The 23,615-nt window shown below is 36.4% G+C and overlaps 9 protein-coding genes across 11 annotated transcripts; 5 read left to right on the top strand and 4 right to left on the bottom strand.

Moving 5' to 3' along the window:
* Positions 1 to 930: 930 nt before the first annotated feature.
* On the bottom strand, positions 931 to 3,777 carry LOC9319357 (GATA transcription factor 24). 3 transcript variants are annotated; one of them, XM_021033407.1, is made up of 8 exons: positions 3,582 to 3,777; positions 2,573 to 2,876; positions 2,359 to 2,445; positions 2,145 to 2,278; positions 1,925 to 2,056; positions 1,461 to 1,566; positions 1,262 to 1,333; positions 931 to 1,172 (listed from the first exon to the last, which is right to left on the bottom strand). In XM_021033407.1, the coding sequence occupies exons 2-8, from the start codon at positions 2,864 to 2,866 to the stop codon at positions 1,110 to 1,112; spliced, it is 888 nt and encodes a 295-aa protein (XP_020889066.1). In that variant the 5' UTR covers positions 2,867 to 2,876; positions 3,582 to 3,777; the 3' UTR covers positions 931 to 1,109. The 3 variants fall into 3 exon arrangements, with proteins under 3 accessions (XP_020889066.1, XP_020889064.1, XP_020889065.1); XM_021033405.1 differs by having other exon boundaries at positions 2,353 to 2,445; positions 3,582 to 3,767; XM_021033406.1 differs by having other exon boundaries at positions 2,353 to 2,445; positions 2,573 to 2,889; positions 3,582 to 3,741.
* An 809-nt stretch (positions 3,778 to 4,586) lies between these two features.
* On the bottom strand, positions 4,587 to 6,256 carry LOC110230300 (putative F-box protein At3g21170). Its single transcript, XM_021032806.1, has one exon. It carries the CDS (start codon positions 5,954 to 5,956, stop codon positions 4,769 to 4,771), a length of 1,188 nt encoding a protein of 395 aa, XP_020888465.1. The 5' UTR covers positions 5,957 to 6,256; the 3' UTR covers positions 4,587 to 4,768.
* A 1,409-nt stretch (positions 6,257 to 7,665) lies between these two features.
* LOC9321491 (putative F-box protein At3g21170) lies at positions 7,666 to 9,152 on the bottom strand. The gene has a single exon (XM_021030699.1). The coding sequence runs from the start codon at positions 9,065 to 9,067 to the stop codon at positions 7,889 to 7,891; it is 1,179 nt and encodes a 392-aa protein (XP_020886358.1). The 5' UTR covers positions 9,068 to 9,152; the 3' UTR covers positions 7,666 to 7,888.
* Positions 9,153 to 9,913: 761 nt separating this feature from the next.
* LOC110229922 (putative F-box protein At3g21120) lies at positions 9,914 to 10,405 on the top strand. Its single transcript, XM_021031094.1, has one exon. The coding sequence runs from the start codon at positions 9,914 to 9,916 to the stop codon at positions 10,403 to 10,405; it is 492 nt and encodes a 163-aa protein (XP_020886753.1).
* A 71-nt stretch (positions 10,406 to 10,476) lies between these two features.
* On the top strand, positions 10,477 to 11,202 carry LOC9319356 (putative F-box protein At3g21170). Its single transcript, XM_021031087.1, has one exon. The coding sequence runs from the start codon at positions 10,477 to 10,479 to the stop codon at positions 11,200 to 11,202; it is 726 nt and encodes a 241-aa protein (XP_020886746.1).
* Positions 11,203 to 12,000: 798 nt separating this feature from the next.
* Positions 12,001 to 13,512, bottom strand: LOC9321490 (putative F-box protein At3g21120). Its single transcript, XM_021031086.1, is given in 3 exon segments — positions 12,001 to 12,235; positions 12,907 to 13,224; positions 13,226 to 13,512. Coding segments are annotated over 3 exon segments (840 nt in total).
* A 198-nt stretch (positions 13,513 to 13,710) lies between these two features.
* On the top strand, positions 13,711 to 18,478 carry LOC9321489 (mannosyl-oligosaccharide 1,2-alpha-mannosidase MNS2). Its single transcript, XM_021032196.1, has 14 exons — positions 13,711 to 14,007; positions 14,241 to 14,288; positions 14,487 to 14,648; positions 14,877 to 14,989; positions 15,354 to 15,419; positions 15,569 to 15,740; positions 16,183 to 16,272; positions 16,490 to 16,614; positions 16,713 to 16,778; positions 17,015 to 17,120; positions 17,215 to 17,316; positions 17,451 to 17,531; positions 17,624 to 17,794; positions 17,931 to 18,478. The coding sequence occupies exons 1-14, from the start codon at positions 13,849 to 13,851 to the stop codon at positions 18,180 to 18,182; spliced, it is 1,713 nt and encodes a 570-aa protein (XP_020887855.1). The 5' UTR covers positions 13,711 to 13,848; the 3' UTR covers positions 18,183 to 18,478.
* An 895-nt stretch (positions 18,479 to 19,373) lies between these two features.
* LOC9321488 (zinc finger BED domain-containing protein RICESLEEPER 2) lies at positions 19,374 to 22,020 on the top strand. The gene is made up of 3 exons (XM_021031085.1): positions 19,374 to 19,497; positions 21,181 to 21,546; positions 21,618 to 22,020. Exons 1-3 carry the CDS (start codon positions 19,374 to 19,376, stop codon positions 21,653 to 21,655), a joined length of 528 nt encoding a protein of 175 aa, XP_020886744.1. The 3' UTR covers positions 21,656 to 22,020.
* Positions 22,021 to 22,238: 218 nt separating this feature from the next.
* On the top strand, positions 22,239 to 23,345 carry LOC110230175 (B-box zinc finger protein 32). The gene has a single exon (XM_021032197.1). It carries the CDS (start codon positions 22,413 to 22,415, stop codon positions 23,097 to 23,099), a length of 687 nt encoding a protein of 228 aa, XP_020887856.1. The 5' UTR covers positions 22,239 to 22,412; the 3' UTR covers positions 23,100 to 23,345.
* Positions 23,346 to 23,615: the final 270 nt, after the last annotated feature.

Raw genomic sequence — 23,615 nt, 5'->3', positions numbered from 1 at the left:
AAATTTGTGGAAAGTTTGTTTTTTCTTTTTCTTTTTATGGGTAAGAGAAGAAGAAAGAGATTTTTCCGGGTAAGAAGAAGAAGAACATGGTGGCATCTCTTACCATTAATTTAACATGGCATATCTAATCATCTCATTTTTTAATACATTTTTTTAAGCAAAAATCATTCCTTGTTTTAGATCTAACTACATTTCTGTTTTGTTATTTCTTGCCCAATTCATTGCAAAAGTAAAAACTTATTTTCTTAATTTTACGTTCGAACGGTATACCAATTTATTATTCTTTTTTTTTTTTACAGCAAGCGGTATACCAATTTTTTTAAAAATGCGAGTATGCAAATTTTAATAATTTATTTTACACAATTATCAAAATTTTCATGTTTTTGAAACATTTTTATAATTATGATAAACAAAACATCATAAAACTAGTTCTTTTTAAAATCATTCTAATTATGCATGTAAAAAGTGGTATACCATTCATCTTTATAACTTAATAAAATTATTTTAGTATTCTGATATTCTATTGTTCACCGTCGTATCATGTGAAGAATGGTACCAATTATCTTCATACCTTAAATAAATTCTTTCTAAGAAAGATAATGGAAAAAAGGAATTTGAAAAGAATAAAACAATGTGAGAGAGAGAGAATAGTGAAGTTGCTGAGAAATTTCGTATTAACCTGATGAACGTGTGTACGACATTAAGGTCACTTGGGTTGCACGACATAACCAATCATTGCTTCGATTTTTTTTATATAAGATTCCATTCTCTCTACTAAGTACGCTTGTGATTATATGTTTAACTAATTATAATCAAAATACAAGAAAAAAAAATATATCTGACTGAAAAATAATCAAACACAGATGAGACACTGAGGAAAGTTTTTTTTTGTTTTCTTTCTCTCTCTTTTCTGATGAGTGAGCTTCTAAATAAGTGAAGAGTATCTTATAATTTGTAAAAGATTAAAAGGTGTCCACAAAGACTCAGAGATTACAACAGATTATGAACCCAGAGAAACCCTAAACCCAACTCAGATTCGATTCCATCATAAAAGAAAATGATAACTGTTTCTGTTGAGATAATTTCTTGCTTGAATGGTTTCTCAGTTCTCACTGTGAGTTGCTAATGTCATCAGCTACTCCATTCATTTGATCAGCCTCAAGATTTGGATCCTGCAACAAAGTGGTTGATAAAAAATGAATACATGTCCTTTTACAAGCAAATCAAAACTCCAGCTCTATGAAAAACTGAGGTCGCTCACCTCATTCTTATTCAGAGGTAGATGCTGAGGTGTTTGAGGAGGAGGGACTTTGGACAAGTCTCTAAGAGTTCCCTGATATTATAATGTCAAAGAGAATTGTTATTGTTAGGCTTATAGTCGGATAGATATGCATGACCAATGAGCCAAAAAGTGATAAGAGACGAGGTGATTAATTTGAACTAAGAAACTATTAGCTTACCTTGTTTGCCCACATTAGTCCACATGCATTACAAAGTGTTCTTGGCCCATCAGGTCCACGTCGCATCATTGGAGTTGACTTCTCACTTATTCCACAGTGTCGACATCTTAACATGTTCACAAGCCATTTGAGAAGTATAAGAACATAGATAAGCTTTTCAAGTATACCAAGCTATAAATAAGTTCATATCATCTACAATGACTTAAGATGCAACAACATAGTCGGTTCAGTTATTGTTATCCTCTCACGACTATGAGTTCTAAGTTCCAGGTATTGACTGAGTGAAGCCATGATGATAAGTATAGTTTCATAGTTGAAGTATATAGATAAAGTTTATGGAAGTGAAAAGAATGTCATAAAACGGTTACCAAATAAATTATTTCCATGTTTTTGATTGAGGTTTTATAACGAGTTCACTACAGTTAATATAACTGTTGTAAGAAATTTAAAGCATTTCAACTTACAAAACCTCTGGCTTCTGAGTCTCAGTCCCTTCTATGGCCCAGTTCTGGTTTGACCCCCAATCCGATCCAGTGGATCCAGAATCATCATTGCTTGATTTAGCCGATGTGAACTGTCCTTTCTTACGTTGCATTCTGCAAGAACAAACAAAACCTTAATTGCAAAACAGACGTATCTCAAAAGCTCGACATACACAAAACCTAGTACTTGACATAAACGTACCTCAAGGCTACCTCTTTCCTCACAGTGTAGCGAATTGTCTTATCAAAATTCCTCCCTTTTCGTTTCTCCCTAAATCTGAGCAAAGAAGCTAACCGCTGCGGGACGCTAAGCCGTTGAGGAGTACCAGATAGACCCTGGTTCATTTATTAGTCAGCAACAAACTGAGGAATAAACTGAATTCTCCATATGGTATTAAATCTTATATTACCAGTACCCTATTGATCTGATGAGGTGATCCTAGGGATGTCGGGAGTGTCTGGGGTACTTCACGTCCACCAAGTAACAAAAGGACAGCTTGAACCTGCAGTGGAAATATTGACCAGCACTTCAGTAAGCAGAAAAAAAAAACAACCAACTGGGTACTTTGACCATATGTATCCATAACTAAACCATCAAAGAACCAAAAATACTAGAAATATTAAAGTTACCTTCTCAGGCGAGACACGGTCAAAAACATAAACTTGTCCCTGGAATGACAATGTCAATTGATCTCCATTTTCGATACCACGGTCTACAACTTCACCGCGATTATCAGCTGAGTTTCCAGGGTGAGAAGGAATGTCTGTCTCCACTCCTTCATCCATCCCACCATCAGTATGTTCATCCATCATACCGTTTCCATTGTCGATATGGTGCAAGCCGTGATGATCATACTGCACATGCATTGGATCTTGCGCTACGCCAATGTGCATACGACCATTGTTTCCATGAAGTTCATCCATGGTCTTTATTCTTCAATTTGTTACCGATAACATTCAAAGGAACATAATATTAATTAAGACTAGAATGTTCATAGAAACGGAAAGCTAGATTGTCGAGACAAGAAAGGTTGAAGAAACTCAAAACGGTCCATATAGTATCACATAGTTGAGTTTGCAATACAAAGAAACTATCTCCACCTAAGGGAAAGGAACCTCATTAACAGTTACTGGATAGTCAAAATTCTACTGCAATAAATTCTTTCCCTACAAACAAGCTCTTAAGATATGAAGTATGATTCTTAGTTTCCAGAACTTAAAGTGGTCTTTTAAAGCTTCTTTTATAACAAGAGTAGATGACAATAATCTAAGCTCGAGTAACAACAACTAACAACAGTCAAACACCTTAAACCCTAACAATAATTATCCAAATCCAGCAGCAAAAATTCATTGTAGCTTCTCGTTAACGAGAGAAACACAGAATCTACATGGCATCAATCAGATCGAATTGAGAAAAAGTCTCCTTCTTTCACGCTCGTAAGTCCTAAGTCCCAACCTTTAAGCAAAGAACAAATAGACAGAACAATTCCAAATCCCGCAAATAACTGCTTCCAACTAAAAACCCTCCAATTCAACAAGTCTACATATCATCTAGAGCCCACTTCCTATATCATACATACAAAGATCTCTCACTTCCACGGAAAAAAATAAAAACTTAAAATTGAGGTCAAATGGGTACCTTTTGTTCAGAGCAATCCAAGGGAGAAGAATGAAGAACCTTTTCAGAGCTAATTCAAGGGAAACAATGAAAGATAAAGAGGATTTGATTCTACAATGAGCCAAAGGTTTTAAAGGAATAACCAAACCAAAAGGGTAAACGGAGACGAGAGCGGAAAAAAGGAAGCTCCTTTGATTTTTTATTTTATTATTTTGGGTCTGATTTTAGTGAAATATTTTTCATTTTTCTAAAATGTCGCCGTTTTGATCTTGGTCCATTTTTACCCAAACGGCGTCGTCTTCGCGAAAGGCTTGAGGGTTTGATAACACATTTGAGGGTTTGATAACACATTTATTCATATTGATGCCAAAGAAATAAAAGACCCTAATCATGTTTATAGTAAGATTAGCCCATAGCTTTGACGTCATTTTGTAAATTATTATGTGTAGCCCATAGCTTTGACGTCATTTTGTAAATTATTATGTGTAGCCCATAGCTTTGGACTTAACAGCAGAGAGCGAGCCTTATCTTTTTTACACAATTTCCAAAATTCTATTTCCTCTGTTTCTTTTCATAGTTTCATAGATGATTTTTTATTCTTTTTAAAAGTGACGAACTTGTTTTTGTTTTTAATTTTCTTGTTTATATTCACTTTGTTCGTTTTCCAATTGTTTTCTTGTTTATATTCACTTTGTTCGTTTTCCAATTGTGGATCATGTTCCAATGCTTTTAAATCTTTGTTTACTCAAGTGCTATGTTCAAGACAAGATGATATGTTTGTGATATTGTTTCAAAATTAATTTTACATGTAGTTTTTTTTTGTCACAATATATGTATTTATTTGATTTAAAGAAAAAGTATATTAGAAATGTCCCAAAATTCAACCTCGCCTTAAGCCCCGGTAAACTTGGGCACGGCACCACATACTCGTTCCTCCAAGTCTTTAGATCATTTAGAAACCTAAGTGTCAACACTGTTCGTGCTGCTCAAATTAAAAAATTTGATGATCAAGACAATATATGCTCGTTTAACAAAAGACACCTAACATTATTACACTTGCAAACAGAATAACAAGTCATAAATTAGCAATGCATATATCTTAATTATAAAATATCAAGAGTTGGATTATATAATACATAGACTAGTGTGGCAATCACAAGGCCATGCACTAGCTGAGTTGGTGCTTCCCTTTTGCCCCCTCCAAAGAACTAGATACCATGTTGGATTTGAACCAAACTTGGAACATATACGAGGAGAAGTGGTGTAGGAGAAAATTCGTGTTTAGGTTTTGCACCATGATGATCCAATTCTATGAATTTACCATGTCCCGCAATGTGTATGATGTTCTTGGAGTGCCGGTTGGGTCTATGACAAGACACTACAACAATCTTCTCCTTCACCTGGTATGCGAAGAAACTCACCCCCTCCCTAAAATGATAACGATAGCGTAGACCAACTCCACCCCGCAGTATTGGGAACTTGCTCCATGACATTGCTTCGGTGTTCTCACTCTTTGTTGCTATCCATAAGTTAACGTTTGTTTCGGTTATGTATGTGTGATGAGTAGATAACATACAAAGTTGTTTCCCTTGTCTAGTCATTGATAAAGCCAAATGATAATTATCATCCTTTGGGAGAGACTCACTTACAAATCTCTCTGTTGAGAAATCAAAACTTAGTAAGCATTGCTCACTAATATCAAACCAGTAAGTGATTCCGTTTACAGACATGCCACTGATAATATTTGGATTGAACAAGCCGGTGGTCACATCAACACCCCTCCACGAATTAGAGGTAAAGTCATAGATTTCGTACTCGTAAATTTCTTGGCTATTAATATTATTGCTAAGAAGATCCTCCCACAACATTTTGCACTCGTCTTGGCTAGGATCGATAACACGATCCTGCCTCAAGATTTTGTACTTGTTGCAAGAGGATCTACCGAGAGCATAGCAGTCATCGTTCTTGTAAGAATCTCTGGGTTGAATCCACCTAGTTTCACCTGAACATGGATTCCAAACTACTAGTCTATAGTCCTTGGTGGTGCATAGCAATAAGCCATCGCAGTGAAAGACGTCCCCTATATCGACTTCTGTTGAAAAATTATTAGAAAGAGGATCTTTTAAGCTAAAATGACATGTTACGTTAACATATGGAGCAACGTTATTGTGAATTCCACGGAGATTGAATCTCACTGAATAAACCCTAGAATCAATCAACACGAGAGCCATAGAGTGCCTTGGAGCATTAGCAAAGTGCTTCTTAGCGAGTTTCCCATCTTTAATCAAAGCGTTCCATTTTTTACATGTTGATCGTACCCGTGATAGAGATACAGCCGGAACTCTAGAGAGTATCTCCACTACCAAATCCTCCGGAAGGTTGCTGAACGTCATCATCTCTCACACTATTGTGATATTAAACCAATTTTCAAATAAAGCCACAAATGGATCTTTTTTTTTTTTGACTTAACTCTATACATACGGGAAATCATATATAGAGTAGAGCTAGTAAATTTTCTTTCCTTTAACTTTCACTCTAATAAATATGGGAAGATCTTGTCTTTTTGGTCCAACCAGATTTTCTACTTCAATTTCTTTATTTAATTCGTATAAATATAAAATATTTTGTAATAAACTATTTTCAGATCATTGATTGATTATTTTATTTTTTTTGTTGAATATGCATTTAATGTTACAAAATAACACCAAAAAATAAGAAATTAATGATAATAATTAAATGTTGAGAAAAAAAGAAAGTTAGTTTAAGAATTATATTTAGCAAAATATTTAATATTTACGAACTAAATGAAGTAGAAAATCTGTGTAGACCAAAAAGACAAGATCTTCCCATATTTATTAGAGTGTAAAGGATAAAAAAAAAAGATTTACTAGCTCTAGTCTTTATCTCTTCTATATGATCTTCCCATATTTATAAAGTAAGTTAAACAAACAAACAAAAAAAACAAAAAAAAAAAGATTAACTATCTTGATTCTACCTCTCCATGATCAGTGGCTTTCTTAGAAAGTTGGTTTAATAAGAGTCTTTTGTGAGAGATGACGACCAAAAACCTTCCAGAGGATTTGCTAGTGGAAATATATACTCTCTAGGGTTCTGGCTTTATCTTTGGCACGATTATGATCATCCAAAAAATGGAACGCTCTGATCAAATATGAAAGAGTAATTGCTAAGAAGCACTCTGCTAATGCTCTGATGCACTCCTCCTCTCTGGCTCTTGTGTTGATTGATTATAGGCATTATGTAGTGAGATTCAATCTCCATGGAATTCAAAGTAACGTTGCTCCATCTGTTAATTTTGCAAAGGAGAGAATACTAGTAGAGAAATAAAGGGTTTTTAGTAAGTTGATCAAATATATTATTTAAAATCCAATATTCACATTAAACAAAACGTTAATCTTAGGCCTTTTCAGCCTAATGTGTATACTCGATTGGGGCGTAACAGAATTGTAGCTCATAAGCTTTGAGCGTAAACCCTAATCAACCAAAAGCAGAGAGCGAGCCTTGTCAACTGTGACATATTCGCAGGGTTGTGCCTATGGATTAAATAAATGGCATTTGTTTCAGGCCCCCAAAATATATAGCTATTTAGAGGCCCCCAAATCATGAAAGATATGTTGTATGTTTTACGATCTTTGTATTTTATGAATAGGTACGGTAATCGAGGATCCAAAATTCTATTTCCTCTGTTTCTTTTCATAGTTTCATAGATGATTTTTTATCCTTTTTAAAAGTGACGAACTTGTTTTTGTTTTTAATTTTCTTGTTTATATTTACTTTGTTCGTTTTCCAATTGTGGATCATGTTCCAATGCTTTTAAATCTTTGTTTACTCAAGTTCTATGTTCAAGACAAGATGATATGTTTGTGATTTTGTTTCAAAACTATTTTTACATGTAGTTTTTTTGTCACAATATATGTATTTATTTGATTTAAAGAAAAAGTATATTAGAAATGTCCCAAAATTCAACCTCGCCTTAAGCCCCGGTAAACTTGGGCACGGCACCACATACTCGTTCCTCCAAGTCTTTAGATCATTTAGAAACCTAAGTGTCAACACTGGTCGTGCTGCTCAAATTAAAAAAATTTGATGATCAAGACAATATATGCTCGTTTAACAAAAGACACCTAACATTATTCCACTTGCAAACAGAATAACAAGTCATAAATTAGCAATGCATATATCTTAATTATAAAATATCAAGAGTTGGATTATTATTTTCTTATTATATAATGCATAGACTAGTACTGTGACAATTACAAGGCCATGCGCACTAGCTGAATTGGTGCGTCCCTTTTGCCTCCTCCAAAGAACTAGATACCATGTTGGATTTGAACCAAACTTGGAACATATAGGAGGAGAAGTGGGATAGGAGACCATTCGTGTGTAGGTTTTGCACCATGATGATCCAATTCTATGAATTTACCATGTTTCACAATGTGTATGATGTTCTTGGAGTACCGGTTGGGTCTATGACAAGAAACTACAACAATCTTCTCCTTCACCTGGTATGCGAAGAAACTCACCCCCTCCCTAAAATGATAACGATAGCGTAGACCGACTCCATGCAATATTGGGAACTTTCTCCATGACATTGCTCCGGTGTTCTCACTCTTCGTTGCTATCCATAAGTTAACGTTTGTTTCGGTCACATATGAGGAATGAGTAGATAACATACAAAGTTGTTTCCCTTGTCGAGTCACAGATAAAGCCAAATGACTATCATCCTCTGGGAGAGACTCACTTCCAAATCTCTCTGTTGAGAAATCAAAACTTAGTAAAAATTGTTCAGTAATATCAAACCAGTAAATGATTCCGTTTACAGACATGCCAGTGGTAATATTTGGATTGAACAGGCCGGTGGACACACCAACACCCCTCCACGAATTAGAGGTAAAGTCATAGATTTCGTACTCGTAACGTTCTTGGTTATTATTGATAAGAAAATCCCCCCTCACGATGTTGTACACGTAAGATTCTTGGCTAGGATTGATAAGAAGTTCCTGCCTCAAGATTTTGTACTTGTTGCAAGAGGATCTACCGAGAGCATAGCAGTCATCTTTCTTGTAGGAATCTCTTGGTTGAATCCACCTGGTTTCACCTGAACATGGATTCCAAACTACCAGTCTATAGTCCTTGGTGGTGCATAGCAATAAGCCATCGCAGTGAAAGACATCCCGTATGTCGACTTCTGTTGAAAAATGTTTAGAAAGACGTTCTTTTAGGCTAAAATGACATGTTACAGAAACAAATGGAGCAACGTTATTGTGAATTTCACGAAGATTGGATCTCACTAAATAAACCCTATGATCAATCAACACGAGAGCCATAGAGTGCCTTGGAGCATTAGCAGAGTGCTTCTTAGCAAGTCTCCCATCTTTGATCAAAGCGTTCCATATTTTGGATGTTGATCGTAACCGTGCCAGAGATACAGCTGGAACCCTAGAGAGTATCTCTACAACCATATCCTCCGGAAGGTAGTTGAACATCATCTCTCACACGACACGACTGTGATTAAACCAACTTTCACAGAAAGCCACTCTGATGGAGAGGTATAATCAAGATTGTAGTTTATTTTTTTTATTTTTGGTTTATCTTACTCTATATATATGGGAAGATCACATATATATAAGAGGTAAGATCTAGTAAATCTTTTATTTTTTGGCTATTAGCATGAAATAACGTAATTGTCTTAAGTGTTACGTGTAAGTTTTCTCGGCTATGTCACATTAAAAATAAGAGATTACTTTTTATATATATTTTTAATAATCTATATTGCTATAAACATATTTTACCTATTTTATCAAAAAAATAAAAATAAATAAAGCTTACCAAATATAAACGAAATCAATAAAACAAAACATATAAATTATCTAAAAATCTGAAAATATTTAATGCATAAATAATTTTACTAAGATTGAGCCCAAAAAATAGTATATAAAATTATTTTCATTTAATTTTAGTTGAATATGCTTTTAATGTTATAATATTATAACCAAAGAAATAATAATTAATTTAGTAATAATAATTAAATGTTGAGAAAAAGAAAGTTAGTAAGAATTAAATTTAGCAAAATATTTAATATTTACAAACTAAATGAAGTAAAAGATCTGTGTGGACCAAAAGACAAAATTTTCCCATATTTATTAGAGTGTAAAGGATAAAATAAAAAAATTTACTAGCTCTACTCTTCTCTCTTGTATATGATCTTTCCCATATTTATAGAGTTTGTACCAAACAAAAAACAAAAAAGATTAACTATCTTGATTCTTGATTCTACCTCTCCATGATCAGTGACTCTCTCAGAAAGTTGGTTTAATCACAGTCTTTTGTGAGAGATGATGATCAGAAACCTTCCAGAGGATTTGCTAGTGGAAATACTCTCTAAGGTTCCGGCTCTATCTTTGGCACGATTACGATCAACATCCAAGAAATGGAACGCTCTGATCAAATATGAAAGATTACTTGCTAAGAAACACTCTGCTAATGCTCTGATGCACTCCTCCTCTCTGACTCTTGTGTTGATTGATTATAGGCATTATGTAGCGAGATTCAATCTCCATGGAATTCACAGTAACGTTGCTCCATCTGTTAAGGTAACTGGTCAATTTATCCTAAAAGGTCCTCTTTCTAATAACTCTTCAGAAGAAGTTGGTATACGTAACGTCATTCACTACGACGGATTATTGCTATGTAGCACCAACGACAATAGATTGGTCGTTTGGAATCCATGTTTAGGTGAAACAAGGTGGATCCAACCCAGAAATTCATACAAGGAATCAGACCTCTATGCTCTAGGTTACGATAACCAAACTCAACAGAGAAAGTAATACTACCTAATATACTTCATAGTTATATCAAAAACCTAAACTTAGTATCCTCATGTTACAAAATCTTGAGGATGGAACGATTTCTTCATGGTATCATATTTCAAACTGATATCGAAGTCTATGACTTCACCTCCAATTCTTGGAGGGTTGTTGTTGTTGGTAAGAGTAGAAACTGGGTCATTATATATGGTGAGACTTATGACATATCTGTGAATGGACATATTGTTATATGGGGTCATACTCATGGCATGTCTGTGAATGGAGATACTTACTGGCTTGCTTCTGTTCAAATCTTGGAACATGAAGATCACTATCAACCATTCTTACTAAGTTTTGATTTCTCTACAGAGAGATTTGGTAGTGTGTCTCTTCCTGGCGATGTTTACACTATTCCTTTGGCTTTATCTGTGACTAGACAAGGGCGACAACTTTGTATGTTGCTACATGGTTTCTTTAAGTCAAATGTTTATGACATATGGATAGCATCGAAGAGTGAGAGTACCGGAGCAATGTCATGGAGCAAGCTCCTCACAGTTTGGGACGATGATATCCACAATCATTTTCGGTTTAGGCAGTTTGGTAATGGGGTGAGTTTCTTAACCGACTATGAGAAAGAAGTTCTATTGTCTTGTAATAAACCCAATCAGTATTCTAAGAACATCATAAACATTATGGAAAAGGGTAAATACACAGAATTGGAACATCATGGTGCAAAACCTACACATGTACATGATTCTCCTACCCCATTTCTCTTTAGCTATGTTCCAAGTTTGGTTCAAATCCAACAAGGTATCTAGCTAGCTAGTTCTTTTGAGAAGGCAAAAGAGAAGCACCAAGTCAGTGCATGGTCTTACAATTGTCACACTAGTCTATGCCTTATCTAGTTTTTTATTGTTGAAAACAATTTTGAAACGAGATAGAGTGGGAAGTGAAGATAGTTTGAGGCATCAGGTGGTAGAATGTCTCAATCCCTATATATATATACTTCATCTATTTCTTTGTATAATTCAAAATGCTTCTAAGTAATAATTGGCTGGTGGGGTTATCTTCAAACATTTTAGCCCATTATGTATCTCTTCCCTAGATCTTGAATCTCATGAAGTCATCATACTTACATTCTTAATAGACTAATAAATTAAATGTGTATTTCACTAAAAGCTTGATAAATCAATCCTCATTTTTGTATTTGCGAATACCTCAATCTATGTACCTAGCTATAGTCCCAAGGTACTTGTAAAATAAAATTGGCCTTATAAGATTTTACAAACCAGTATATCCTTGAGAACCAAGATTTTGATAAACTGTAAATGAGGCCACGAACCAAAAGCTATCCAGAAAATATCATCTTCCGAGTCAATGAAACCTATGTCACAACTCTATAACCATATCAAATTCCACAAAAGACGCAAAGCTAAGGTGATAATTAGGATCATCCATAGACCCACCAAGTGTTGTCATTCGTCATGGTGTTCACATAAAAGAAATATGTATGTTTCCTTCACAAAAGAAAACCAACATTACACAACTGTTTGTTGTGACTTTCAACTGTTTCAAAACACTAGCTCTGGTACTTTTTTTTTTGCCTCCTCCAACAACTAGACACCTTGTTGGATTTGAACCAAACTTGGAACATAATAAGTGAGTTGAAATGTCAATTTAGATTCTCCACTATAATGAACTTGTATGTATTTATCCTCTCCCACAATGTGTAAGAATACGTCATTGGGGACCCCGTATTTCTCGCAACACACTAAAACATTGTTCTCATGATCGCTTAAGAAATTCATCCACCGAGACAACTTAGTATTAGTTTTGGCTGTTAGGAACTTGCTACATGACATGACTTCGTTACTCTCAATCTTAGTTGTTACCCATACATATAAATCTAATGGATTGTCGTCCAGATGAGTTAGTAGACAAAGTTGGTCCTCTGTAAACGCTGATAAAGCCGTAGCACGATCCATAATAGAATTAGGAAGAGGCATGCAGACTTAGGAATCTCTCTGTTGAAAAATCAAAACTCAGTAAGGTAAAACCTTGTCCGTATTGACTAAAAGCAAGCCGGTAAGTATTTCCCAAAAAGTTTTTTAGTGTTCTGTTTGTATTTTATTTACTATATATTTCTCCTACAATATACATATTGTAAATGTTTATATAAATTGTTACTTTTTATACTTGTAAATTTAAATTAGAGCTTTTAGAATTTAAAATAAAAAAAATTAAAATAAAATTTGAAATTAAAATTAAAAAAATAAAAATTTATAATTTATAATTCAAAATTCATAATTAAATTTTGATTTCTATAAAATATATGATTGCATATGAGAAAGCGCTATAATATTTAACAGTACGATAGCACAACGAAAATCCGTTATGTTATGTCTTCGACCTACTATGACGGGCGATGATAGAGCGTTTATTAAAACGCTATAATATCGTTAAATAGCGTTTATTTGGACGTTACAGAAAATTAATATTCTTGTAGTGCACAACTTCAATACCGTGGTATGAACCAGTGGGTAGTCACACCAACAAACCGCCACAAATTAAAGGTGAAGTCAAATATTTCGTACTCAGTTTGAAATATATCACCAGCAAACCGATCCATCCTCAAGATTTTGTAAGAGGAGGATCTATTATCGTAACCTAGAGCATAGGAGTCTGATTTCTCGTAGGAATTTCTAGGTTGGATCCACCTTGTTTCACCTGAACATGGATTCCAAACCACCATTCTATTATTGATCTTGGTGGTGCATAGCAATAACCCGTCGCAGTGAAAGACGTTACGTATATCAACTTCTTCTGAAGAGTTATTAGAATTCTTTTAGGCTGAATTGGCCTGTTACCTTTGTAGATGGAGCAGCCTTGTCGTTGTCAATTCTATGGAGATTGATACTCACTAAATAAACCCTAGAATCCATCAACATTATAACCTGAGACTGCCTAGGAGCATTAGCCGAGTGCTTCTTAGCAAATCTCCCATCTTTGATAAGAGCGTTCCACCCTTTGGATGTTGATCGCAATCGTCTCAGAGATACCGCTGGAACCCTAGTGATCTCCACAACCAAATCCTCCGGAAGATGTACAATGTTTCCCTTCTTCATCATCATCATTTCGATAACTTGGGATGGAAGGTTTTAGACCTAAAACTTATGACGTCACAACGCATGCTTTTACTGTGGGCTTCGTCCTTGATTACATTTGGGCCTCTTCTAAAAACAAACAATTGCTTTTTGTTTTTCACTTTTTTCTCAATCTTCAAGTAAACCAAAATCCCAAACCAATAAACAACCAAACCCAAACCAACTAATTTAAACCGGATCATTCCCTCTCTTTACTCTGATCCGATCTCTTCCTCTTTTTCAATTCATGGTTTCAATTTCTTCTTCTCCTTTTTCAAAATTTTCTCACCTCCGAGATCTGATCTGATCGTCGGAATTCAGATGGCGAGGAATAAACTTGTAAATGGTCATGGGATATGGAAATACTTCAACCCTGCGTTTTATCTCCGAAGACCAAGACGTCTTGCTTTGCTCATCATTCTCTTCGTATCTGTTTCCATGGTGGTTTGGGATCGTCAATCTCTTTCCCGAGACTATCAGGTACCACTGTTGAATTCATGATAGGCGCTAATCGAATTTGATAAAGTAGGCAGCTCAAGGTCTCTAGAATGAAGCAATATGGATAATTCTGGGTTCTAGAGGAATTTCAAAATTCAATCTTTAGATAAAGTAGAGTTTTTATTTGAATTACTCCAATGTTAAACATATATCTATTGAAAGAAGATAGATTTTTTTTCACTTATGTGTGTTTAAAATGTATGCTTACTTTGCAGTTTGAAGTTTCCAAGTTAAATGAAGAAGTTTTGCGGTTGCAGCAGATGGTAAGCTATTTCTTCTTCTCCCTATGAGGATTTGATTAGACCCAAATTTTCCTCTTTTTTTGCATTTGCTTAAATACACTGTGGCCGATATTGGCATTATGCAGTCTCGTGGCTTTGCAAGATTTTGATTGACTATTCAATGTTGAGAAAGTTATAAGATTTTTATGATGATCTCAAATTTGTTATGTTTTCTGCTAGTTGGAAGAGATAAAGAGCGTTACTGAGGATGTGTCTGTCAATAGTTTGAAGGATGTTCAGGAAGATCCAGTTAATGCTCAGCGAATGCAGAGAGTAAAAGAAGCAATGATTCATGCTTGGAGTTCATATGAAAAGTATGCTTGGGGACAAGATGAGCTTCAGGTACAGTTTTATCTTTATATTAGTGACAATTGTTTCTACAAATCAGCATTGATCTTCAAATAGGCCTTCTTTTGAAATTGAATAGTTAGCTGTAATGCTATTAGCTTATGTTATGTTTCACCACTTTTCAGAGAAGTATTGGGTTTAACTAGTCAAAATGAGAACACTTTCTACTTGCTATAAATATATGTCTCTGAAGCTATTTTGTTAATTTTTTTGCATTATCAGCCCCAGACAAAAGACGGCGTTGACAGCTTTGGTGGCCTGGGTGCAACTATGATAGATGCATTAGATACACTCTATATAATGGGTCTAGATGAGCAGTTTCAGAAAGCCAGAGAGTGAGTAGATTTCTTCCATCCTCCCCATTTCTTAGGAAGATTCTTTCTGGCTTGACTTGTTCTAAACAGGCTTGTCTCATCTTATTGAGAAAAAAATAAGAAGTGGAGAAAATGAAATAGAAATGGCTATTGAATCTTTGTAACATATCTGTTGTGCAATGTTCACTTTTGACTGTAACTCATAGCCTATTTCAAGAAGATATAGAAATTGTTATATACTTCTGGCTAACACTGCAACCTCCTATGAATAATTTTGTTTCTGAGCTATCGATATTGTATTCTTCTCCATTAATTGAAGTTCGAATCCCAACTTTCCCTGTTCATCTTTCCCAGCCTTCATTTGCTTATTGTCTTTCATTTGCAGGTGGGTAGCAAGCTCATTAGATTTCGACAAGGATTATGCTGCCAGTATGTTTGAGACAACCATAAGGTTGCATTTAACAGGTTTACCATGTTGTTTTTCTACGTGTACTAAGAAGAGTCATCTTGTTTAGGTTATTTGTTGTGTGGAGTTAGCAGAATATGTGGTATGGAAGTGTAGCATCTGCGCTTATAGATTTTCTCTTTGTTGGCTTTCAGAGTGGTAGGAGGGCTTCTCAGTGCGTATGATCTATCTGGGGATAAAATTTTCCTCGAAAAGGCTACGGATATTGCAGACAGATTATTGCCTGCATGGGACACTCAATCGGGTATACCATATAATATTATCAACTTGAAGCATGGAAATGCTCACAATCCTACATGGGCGGGGGTAAGTCCTATCTGTCATATTCCTTGTCGATCTTCTCAAAGCCTTAAGCAGTGGATATACATTTTCTCTTCTTGTCTCGCGGATTTTCATATGCCTGCAAAGCTTTATAGAGATAGTCGTTCGAACATGTTTCTAAAGGAGCTCCTAAGAGGTCACTGAAAAATTGAGATTTAAGTTCCAGTCACTTTCTTAGATGTTTCAGGACTCGCCAGGAACGAACTGTTCTGCTTTTCAAGTTATGTGACAATTAGTATTCTGTTTGTGTCTAGACTGTTTTAGTTGTAAAGATCATGACGAAAGTAAAGATTCTTTATTAACTAGGTATTGTTTCACTAGGAAGCTCTTGTTTAATGTTTGTGGAATGTGATGTATTCACATATGTTTTATCATGTACATGTGGTCTTTCGGTTTATTTGATTTGTTTACTTCTTTCTTGTACTAGGGAGACAGTATTCTTGCAGATTCTGGTACTGAGCAGCTTGAATTTATTGCCCTTTCCCAGAGGACAGGGGACCCAAAATATCAGCAAAAGGTGCAATTACTCTTCGTAATTTGTAGTACGACTGACTTATTACATATCCATCTGCTTATTATAAACCAGTGGATGGGGGATACATATTTCTTAGCTTATTCTGTTGTATTATATACTGATTAGGTATTAAAGTTGGCAATAGGTCAGGATGCATATTGTCATTATTCGGTGGAAATAAATTGCACCTCAATGGTTGACCTGTTAACTCGTGTCTCAGGTAGAAAAGGTTATTTCAGTACTAAATAAGAACTTCCCTGCTGATGGTTTACTTCCGATATATATAAATCCCGATACAGCTATTCCATCGTACTCTACCATAACATTTGGTGCCATGGGAGACAGGTTGTTTTCCAACTTGATTGCATTTTATATTACTGCTCGTATGAACCCTTCTGGTTCTGCTTTGGTTTGATTTGTGACGATTAATATTTCGCGTACAGCTTTTACGAATATTTGCTCAAAGTTTGGGTGTTTGGGAACAAAACTTCAGCAGTGAAACACTATAGGTAAGTTTAACTCTAGTCTACTGAGTGTATATGTCTTATAAATTAAATGGTAAACGTAACATTGGAGCATTTGAAAGCTGATTGAAATCAACTCCGCTAATTTCAGCCAGCAGCCATCACAATTATTTTTCTGCTTGATATCTATGTTCTTCTTATCTTTGCTGGTCTTGTAGTTTCAACATTTTTAGCCAAACAATAATAATTTGTACTGTTATTACTTGAAATCTTGGCATCAGAGATATGTGGGAGAAATCAATGAATGGTCTGCTAAGCTTGGTTAGGAAATCTACACCGTCGTCGTTTACATATATCTGTGAGAAGAATGGAAATTTGATCGATAAGGTAAACCCGTCTGTTCATTGTTTCTACTGTACTACATGAAAATGTTTCATTGCCAGGTCTTTCCAGTCTCATGTTCTTTCTCATCTGTATTCAGATGGATGAATTGGCATGCTTTGCTCCCGGAATGTTGGCTTTAGGAGCATCTGGGTATAGTGATCCTGCTGAAGGAAAGAAGTTTCTCTCACTCGCCGAAGAGGTAAACTTATGGCTTGAATGATCTTTGATCATAGCCTCATAGTCATAGGTGCTTCGGATCTTTGAATTTTCTGCTTTTCTGATTTAGGCTGTCTGAGCTTTAGCCTTTATTGCTATTTTCCACATATCTTGCAGCTTGCATGGACGTGTTATAACTTCTACCAATCAACACCAACAAAACTGGCTGGGGAGAATTATTTCTTCAACTCTGGGAGTGTATGTCATTTGCATGTCTTTTTCAAACAGATTGTTTATTTTATGCGTAATTTGTTGTTTAGTATATGCATTCCACAAACATGGTGATTCAGGACATGAGTGTTGGAACGTCGTGGAACATCTTGAGACCAGAAACTGTCGAATCACTGTTTTACCTCTGGCGGTTAACTGGCAACAAGACATATCAAGAATGGGGATGGAATATATTTGAAGCATTTGAGAAGAACTCGCGCATAGAGTCTGGATATGTCGGTTTGAAGGATGTAAGTTTTCTGTAGGCGCCTAATTAGATCCCGCATTGTTAAAACCTTGGTGAATTGAATTATATCATTCCACCATTCATATTAGGTCTTAAGTGTAACTGATGGTAGATTCTTATTTACTTTCAATCATTTCCAGGTTAATACAGGCGTTAAGGACAACAAGATGCAAAGCTTCTTCCTTGCTGAGACACTCAAGTATCTCTATCTACTCTTCTCGCCCACAACAGTCATTCCCTTAGACGAGTGGGTATTCAACACAGAAGCTCACCCACTTAAGATTAAACCCCGAAACGATCAAGTAAATCTCAAACAATCCAACAAAGTACTGCTACGAAAACCGGCATTTAGAATACGCCAGAGGCATTATGGTCGGATAACAAAGAAGTAAAACTCCCTGGAGAGGTCACAGTGGAACCGGGCATTCTGATGTGTAGGAGGGGCTCTATGAATATATCTTAACAGAGTAACAGAGTAAGCTTGGCTATTCAAAGATCCTTTTATTTAAGAAACCATTTTTGGAAAGATTTCAAGATATAGACTATTGTTGCACAAGTTGGGATCAGAACCCAAACAGGTTTACCACAGTGTACACATTGTGTTTTGTATCCTTAGATTATAAATTAAGAGTATTATTTTATGTTTTGTATTCGACGAAAGATTAATGTATAAAAAGTTTATATAAAAGACTGCAATAATGTAGAAGAAATGTAATGGAAGGAACCAAGAAAAGAAGAAGCAATTTGCAATGAGACCAAGACTCTGAAAAGACATTAGTGTTGACTAAATCTCCACGTCACACCAAAAGGAAGAAGAATGACTTGGCGGCTAGTATAAAATGGTTTTAAAAATGACCACAGAATCTCACCAGCCTCAAAACCTCACGACACGTCATGGCTCCAATTCTACAAACACCATTCATTTCATTTCCCTAAAAAGTTCTGGCTCATGTAATTTTCTTTGGTGTGTGAACTAGGCCTGGGAATCGGTTCGGTTCATATTTGTAAACTTGCACCGATCGGAATGATTATAAAATTAGTTCGGTTATGCATTCGGTTCGGTTCGGAATAGACATAACCGACGGTTACCCGAAAATTATCCGTAAGTATATAAGCGTTATATCAGGCATTAGTTGTTAAAAAAATAAACCCTAACCTAATCGCAGTCTCTCTCTCTCAGGCGGCGAAACTCGAGATATTGAGCTTCGATCTTCATCATCCGTTACTCCGTGTGTTCTTCGACTTCGATCTTCATCACCAGTGTTCGATTGTAGTTGTTTTGTAAGTTCTCTCTCTTTTAATCTCTCGTTTCGCCATTATCTCTTACACTGGTACTCTCTCTCTCTCTCTCTTCTTCTTCTGTATCTCATCGATTCCCACTTCCACTTTCACCCTCCTTCTTCCTCCGACGGTGGCGGTGGCGGTGGCGTTTCACATCTCTTGTCTCTCTGATTATACCTTCACATATTTAATCATGAACGTTACTATAGATATGAGTTGGCTTTGAGCATTTTGTTTTTATGTGTTGTTATTCATTTGATTATGTAATCTCTTGTCTGATTGTTTGTTCTTTTAATTCGCAGATGGAGTCGGAATCAGAAAACAACAATGATGACAATCTTGGTCAAGAGATTGATAGAGAAGAAGATGGTCCACCTCCCTCTTCAGTTGGAGGAAAAAGAACCAAATCTCAGAGATCAAGTTCTGGTTTTGCAGTCAAACCGAGGAAAAGGCCAGCTCATAGAGCACCTGTGTGGAAGCATTTCGTTCAGCAAGAAGACAATCTGGCTTTAAGCAAGTGTAGATACTGTGGCCAACTGATTGGGTGCGACACAGTCAAAACTGGAACAAGTGCTATGACCAATCACATCAAAAGGTGCAAGTTATTCAAGATGTATGAGAGTGATAATCAGAAAGTGTTAGCTGGAGATAGCAGTGGTGTAATGACAGCAATCAAGTATGATAAATGGTTGTTTAGAAGATCAGTGAATGAGATGTTAGTGCTTTGTGAGCTGCCTTTTGCATTTGTGGAATCAGAGGGGTTTAGGAGATTTTGTGGAAACAATCTCCCCATGTACACGGTTCACTGCAGGAAGACAGCCACTACAGATTGTTATGCAATGTTTTTGCAAGAGAAAGCTAATTTGAAGGAGTTGTTTGGTAAGGAAAAACAGAGAGTCTCATTGACATCAGACATATGGGTAGCTACCACAACTTCTTGTAGTTACATGGTGGTGACAGCTCACTGGATTGATAAAGATTGGAGATTGCAGAAACGGATCATCTGGTTCAAGCCTGTCCTTGATCACAAGGGAGATACCATTGCATCACATTTGATTGGCTGCCTAGATGAATGGGGCATCAAGAAGGTCTTCACAGTCACTGTAGATAATGCAAAAGCAAATGAGAAAGCTTTACGGTTGTTCACAGAGGATTTGATTATGCGAGATCCTTATGCGTTAGTAAAAGGTGGTGAGTACCTTCACATGCGTTGCTGTGCTCATATTCTAAATTTGATAGTTAGAGATGGGTTAGCAAAAGCTAATCATAGTATAATGGCTATCAGAAATGCTATCAAGTATGTGAGGTCATCGGGTGACAGACTTAAGTCTTTTAAATCAAGGGTTGAGACAGGAAATGCAAGTAGAGGAAGCTTGTGCCTCGATGTTGTCACTAGGTGGAATTCCACCTATCTTATGCTCACAGCCGCAATCAAGTTTAGGGGTGCATTTGATAAGATGTTGGCTGAGGATAAATTGTATAATGAGTATTTCATGGAAAAGGATGAGGAAAATGGAGAGGCTGCTGGTGATGATGATGAGGATGCTGGCAAACGAATTGGTCCTCCGACTTTTGCTAGCTGGGAAGAAGTGCAAAGGTTATGTAAGTTTCTGAAAATCTTTTTCAATTGCACTCTATCCTTTTCAGCATCTAAATCAGTGACATCCTCTATTTGCTACAATGAGATTGTGACCATTGAGAGAAATTTGATCAATCTAAGCACCAACAGTGATACACTATTGAAGACAGAAGCTATGGCGATGAGGGCTAAATTTGAGAAGTATTGGGATGGTCTTATCAACATGAATCCGCTTGTGATTATTGCAAGTGTTTTTGATCCGAGGAACAAAATGCAATTTGCAAGTCTTTGTTTTGACAAGCTGTATGGGAAAGATAGCCTGGAAGCTAATCATCTTAGATCAGGGATTAGGGGTGTGATGAAAAAGCTATATGAGGAGTATGTGGTGAGGCTGAGCACCTCTTCTCAAGGTGATAGTGGTGCAACAAGAAGTGATCAAGGAGAAGCAGCCGATGTAAGTGCCTTGTTTGATTTGGCAGATGATGATGGTTATGAGAGGATGGACTCTTTGTACTCTGAGATGTTAGCAGAGACTGCAAATGAAGAAGCTAGTAGTGAACTTGACATTTACTTGCTTGAGAAACAAGTGCCAAGAACTACAAATGGTTTGGGATTGGATTATGATGTCTTAAGCTGGTGGAGGAAGAACAGTTCTAAATTCCCAATCTTATCAGAGTTAGCAAGAGATGTGCTTGCCATTCAGGTCTCCTCTGTGGCTTCAGAGTCTGCATTCAGCACCAGTGGTCGTATTTTGGACCCTTTCCGAAGTTGCTTGTCACCACACATGGTTGAATCATTGATTTGCACTCAACAATGGCTTAGAAATACCATTCATGAGGAGAAGTTAGCAAACTTGGTTCAAATGTTTGAAGAATTGGAGTTTCATGAGTCTTTAGGTAATCATTCTGTCTTTAAGTTTTTTTGGTTTTTACTATAGACTCAATTACATTTCATTTGCCTTGTGTAGGTTCACAGACTCATGCCCAATCATCAGTTGGCCCTTGAATTGGAGTTGGAAATTGAGGTACACTCGATCTTTTACTTTAGTCTTTCATTAACAAGTCAGTTTTGTTTTTTTCTTATTTTTCTGCCTAACAGACAAGGTGACGACAAACACATATGATCTTCAAGGTTTAAAGGCTTGTCTCTTTCTCTCTCTATTTTTGATTTTTGAACAACAAACTCTTTCTCTTTTGGCGTCAGGAGAACAATGACAACATACCAAATGCATCCATGCTCTATAGTAACTTAGGCGTAATGGATCATTGGTTTTTTGTCATTCCTTTCAGGTTAATTGTTTTTTGGAAGATCTTATGTATCTATTGTATTTCATTTATGTCAAGTTATTGAGTTGTTGTTGTATATTCATGATGAATGTTCTGAATTTGTAATAATTTTAATTTTCTTCTTTTTGGTAGAAAACCGACTAAACCGAATTACAAAAACCGACTAAACCGTTTCCGAACCGAACCGAACCGAATTATTAGTCGGTTCAATTCGGAATAGGTTTCAAATTCCGAATAAACCGAAAAACCGAAGAACCGAAACCGAATTAACCGTTCGGCTCAAAGTCGCAGGCCTAGTGTGAACTGTGGAAGAGACTACTCTCATCAACCATGAACCATAAAAACTCCACCGCTCTTTCTCTCCCTCAATCATTTACATCTCTTCCTTAAATCTCTCTTCCCATCTTCATCATCATCATTATCATTCCAATCCAATTCTCTCTCTTTTCTTACTTGTGTGATCATAGATCGACTCAATGGTGAGCTTCTGCGAGCTTTGTGGTGCCGAAGCTGATATCCACTGCGCCGCGGACTCAGCTTTCCTCTGCCGTTCTTGTGACGCTAAGTTCCATGGCTCAAATTTCCTCTTCGCTCGTCATTTCCGTCGCGTCATCTGCCCTAATTGCAAATCTCTCACTCAAGATTTCGTTTCTGGTCCTCTTCTTCCTTGGCCTCCACGAACAACTTGCTGTTCTGAATCATCGTCTTCGTCTTCGTCTTGCTGCTCGTCTCTTGATTGTGTCTCAAGCTCCGAGCTATCGTCGACGACGCGTGGCGTAAACAGAGCGCGAGGGAGGGAAAACAGAGTGAAGGCTAAGGCCGTTGCGGTTACGGTGGCGGATGGCATTTTTGTAAATTGGTGTGGTAAATTAGGACTAAAGCGAGATTTAACAAACGCTGTCGTTTCGTATGCGTCACTCGCTTTGTCTGTGGCGGAGAGGAAGCCGAGAGCGACGAAGAGAGTGATTTTAGCGGCGGCGTTTTGGTTCGGCGTTAAGAACACGATGAAGTTGCAAAGTTTAAAGAAGGTGGAAGATGTAACCGGAGTTTCAGCTGGGATGATTCGAGCGGTTGAAAGCAAAATGGCGCGTGCAATGACGCTACAGCTTAGACGGTGGCGCGTGGATTCGGAGGAAGGATGGGCTGAAAACGACAACGTTTGAACAAAATTGACGTGGGTCCCGCATTACAAATTAGGACATTAGTGCCTTAATTAAAGGAGTTTGTGTCATTGACCATTGGACTTGTTGATTTTTCTTTTCAACGTTTTAGAATTAAAATGGTCTGAACCGAATGAGATGATAGAAATTTCTTTAGAGGAGGAATTTAAACGTTTAAAATCACTCTACTTTCATCAATTCCCTTAAAAGAATGGTTATTATTATATTTAAGCGATTAAAATTTGATTATTTAAACTTAATAATACCAATATAGCATTGCTATTCCTATGAGTAGTTTTTTAATCAACAGTAAGAAGATTTTAGAAACGGAATAATGGTAATCCAATAGTCATAGGAATAGCAACAGTTGGTTGTTATTATCACTAAAAAAATATAAATTGAAAAGAAACAAATTTTCTTATTTCATCTGGAAGAGTTTATCTTTTGCTGGCTTTGTATACCAAAACCGCATCCCACCCTTGTATCATTCAATCGTATTATATAATGGAATAATTCAGA

The sequence above is a fragment of the Arabidopsis lyrata genome (assembly GCF_000004255.2).
Source record: "Arabidopsis lyrata subsp. lyrata unplaced genomic scaffold ARALYscaffold_3, whole genome shotgun sequence".
Lineage (NCBI taxonomy): Eukaryota > Viridiplantae > Streptophyta > Magnoliopsida > Brassicales > Brassicaceae > Arabidopsis > Arabidopsis lyrata.
Note: the sequence above shows the minus strand (reverse complement) of the source record. Positions and strands in the feature narration are given on the sequence as shown.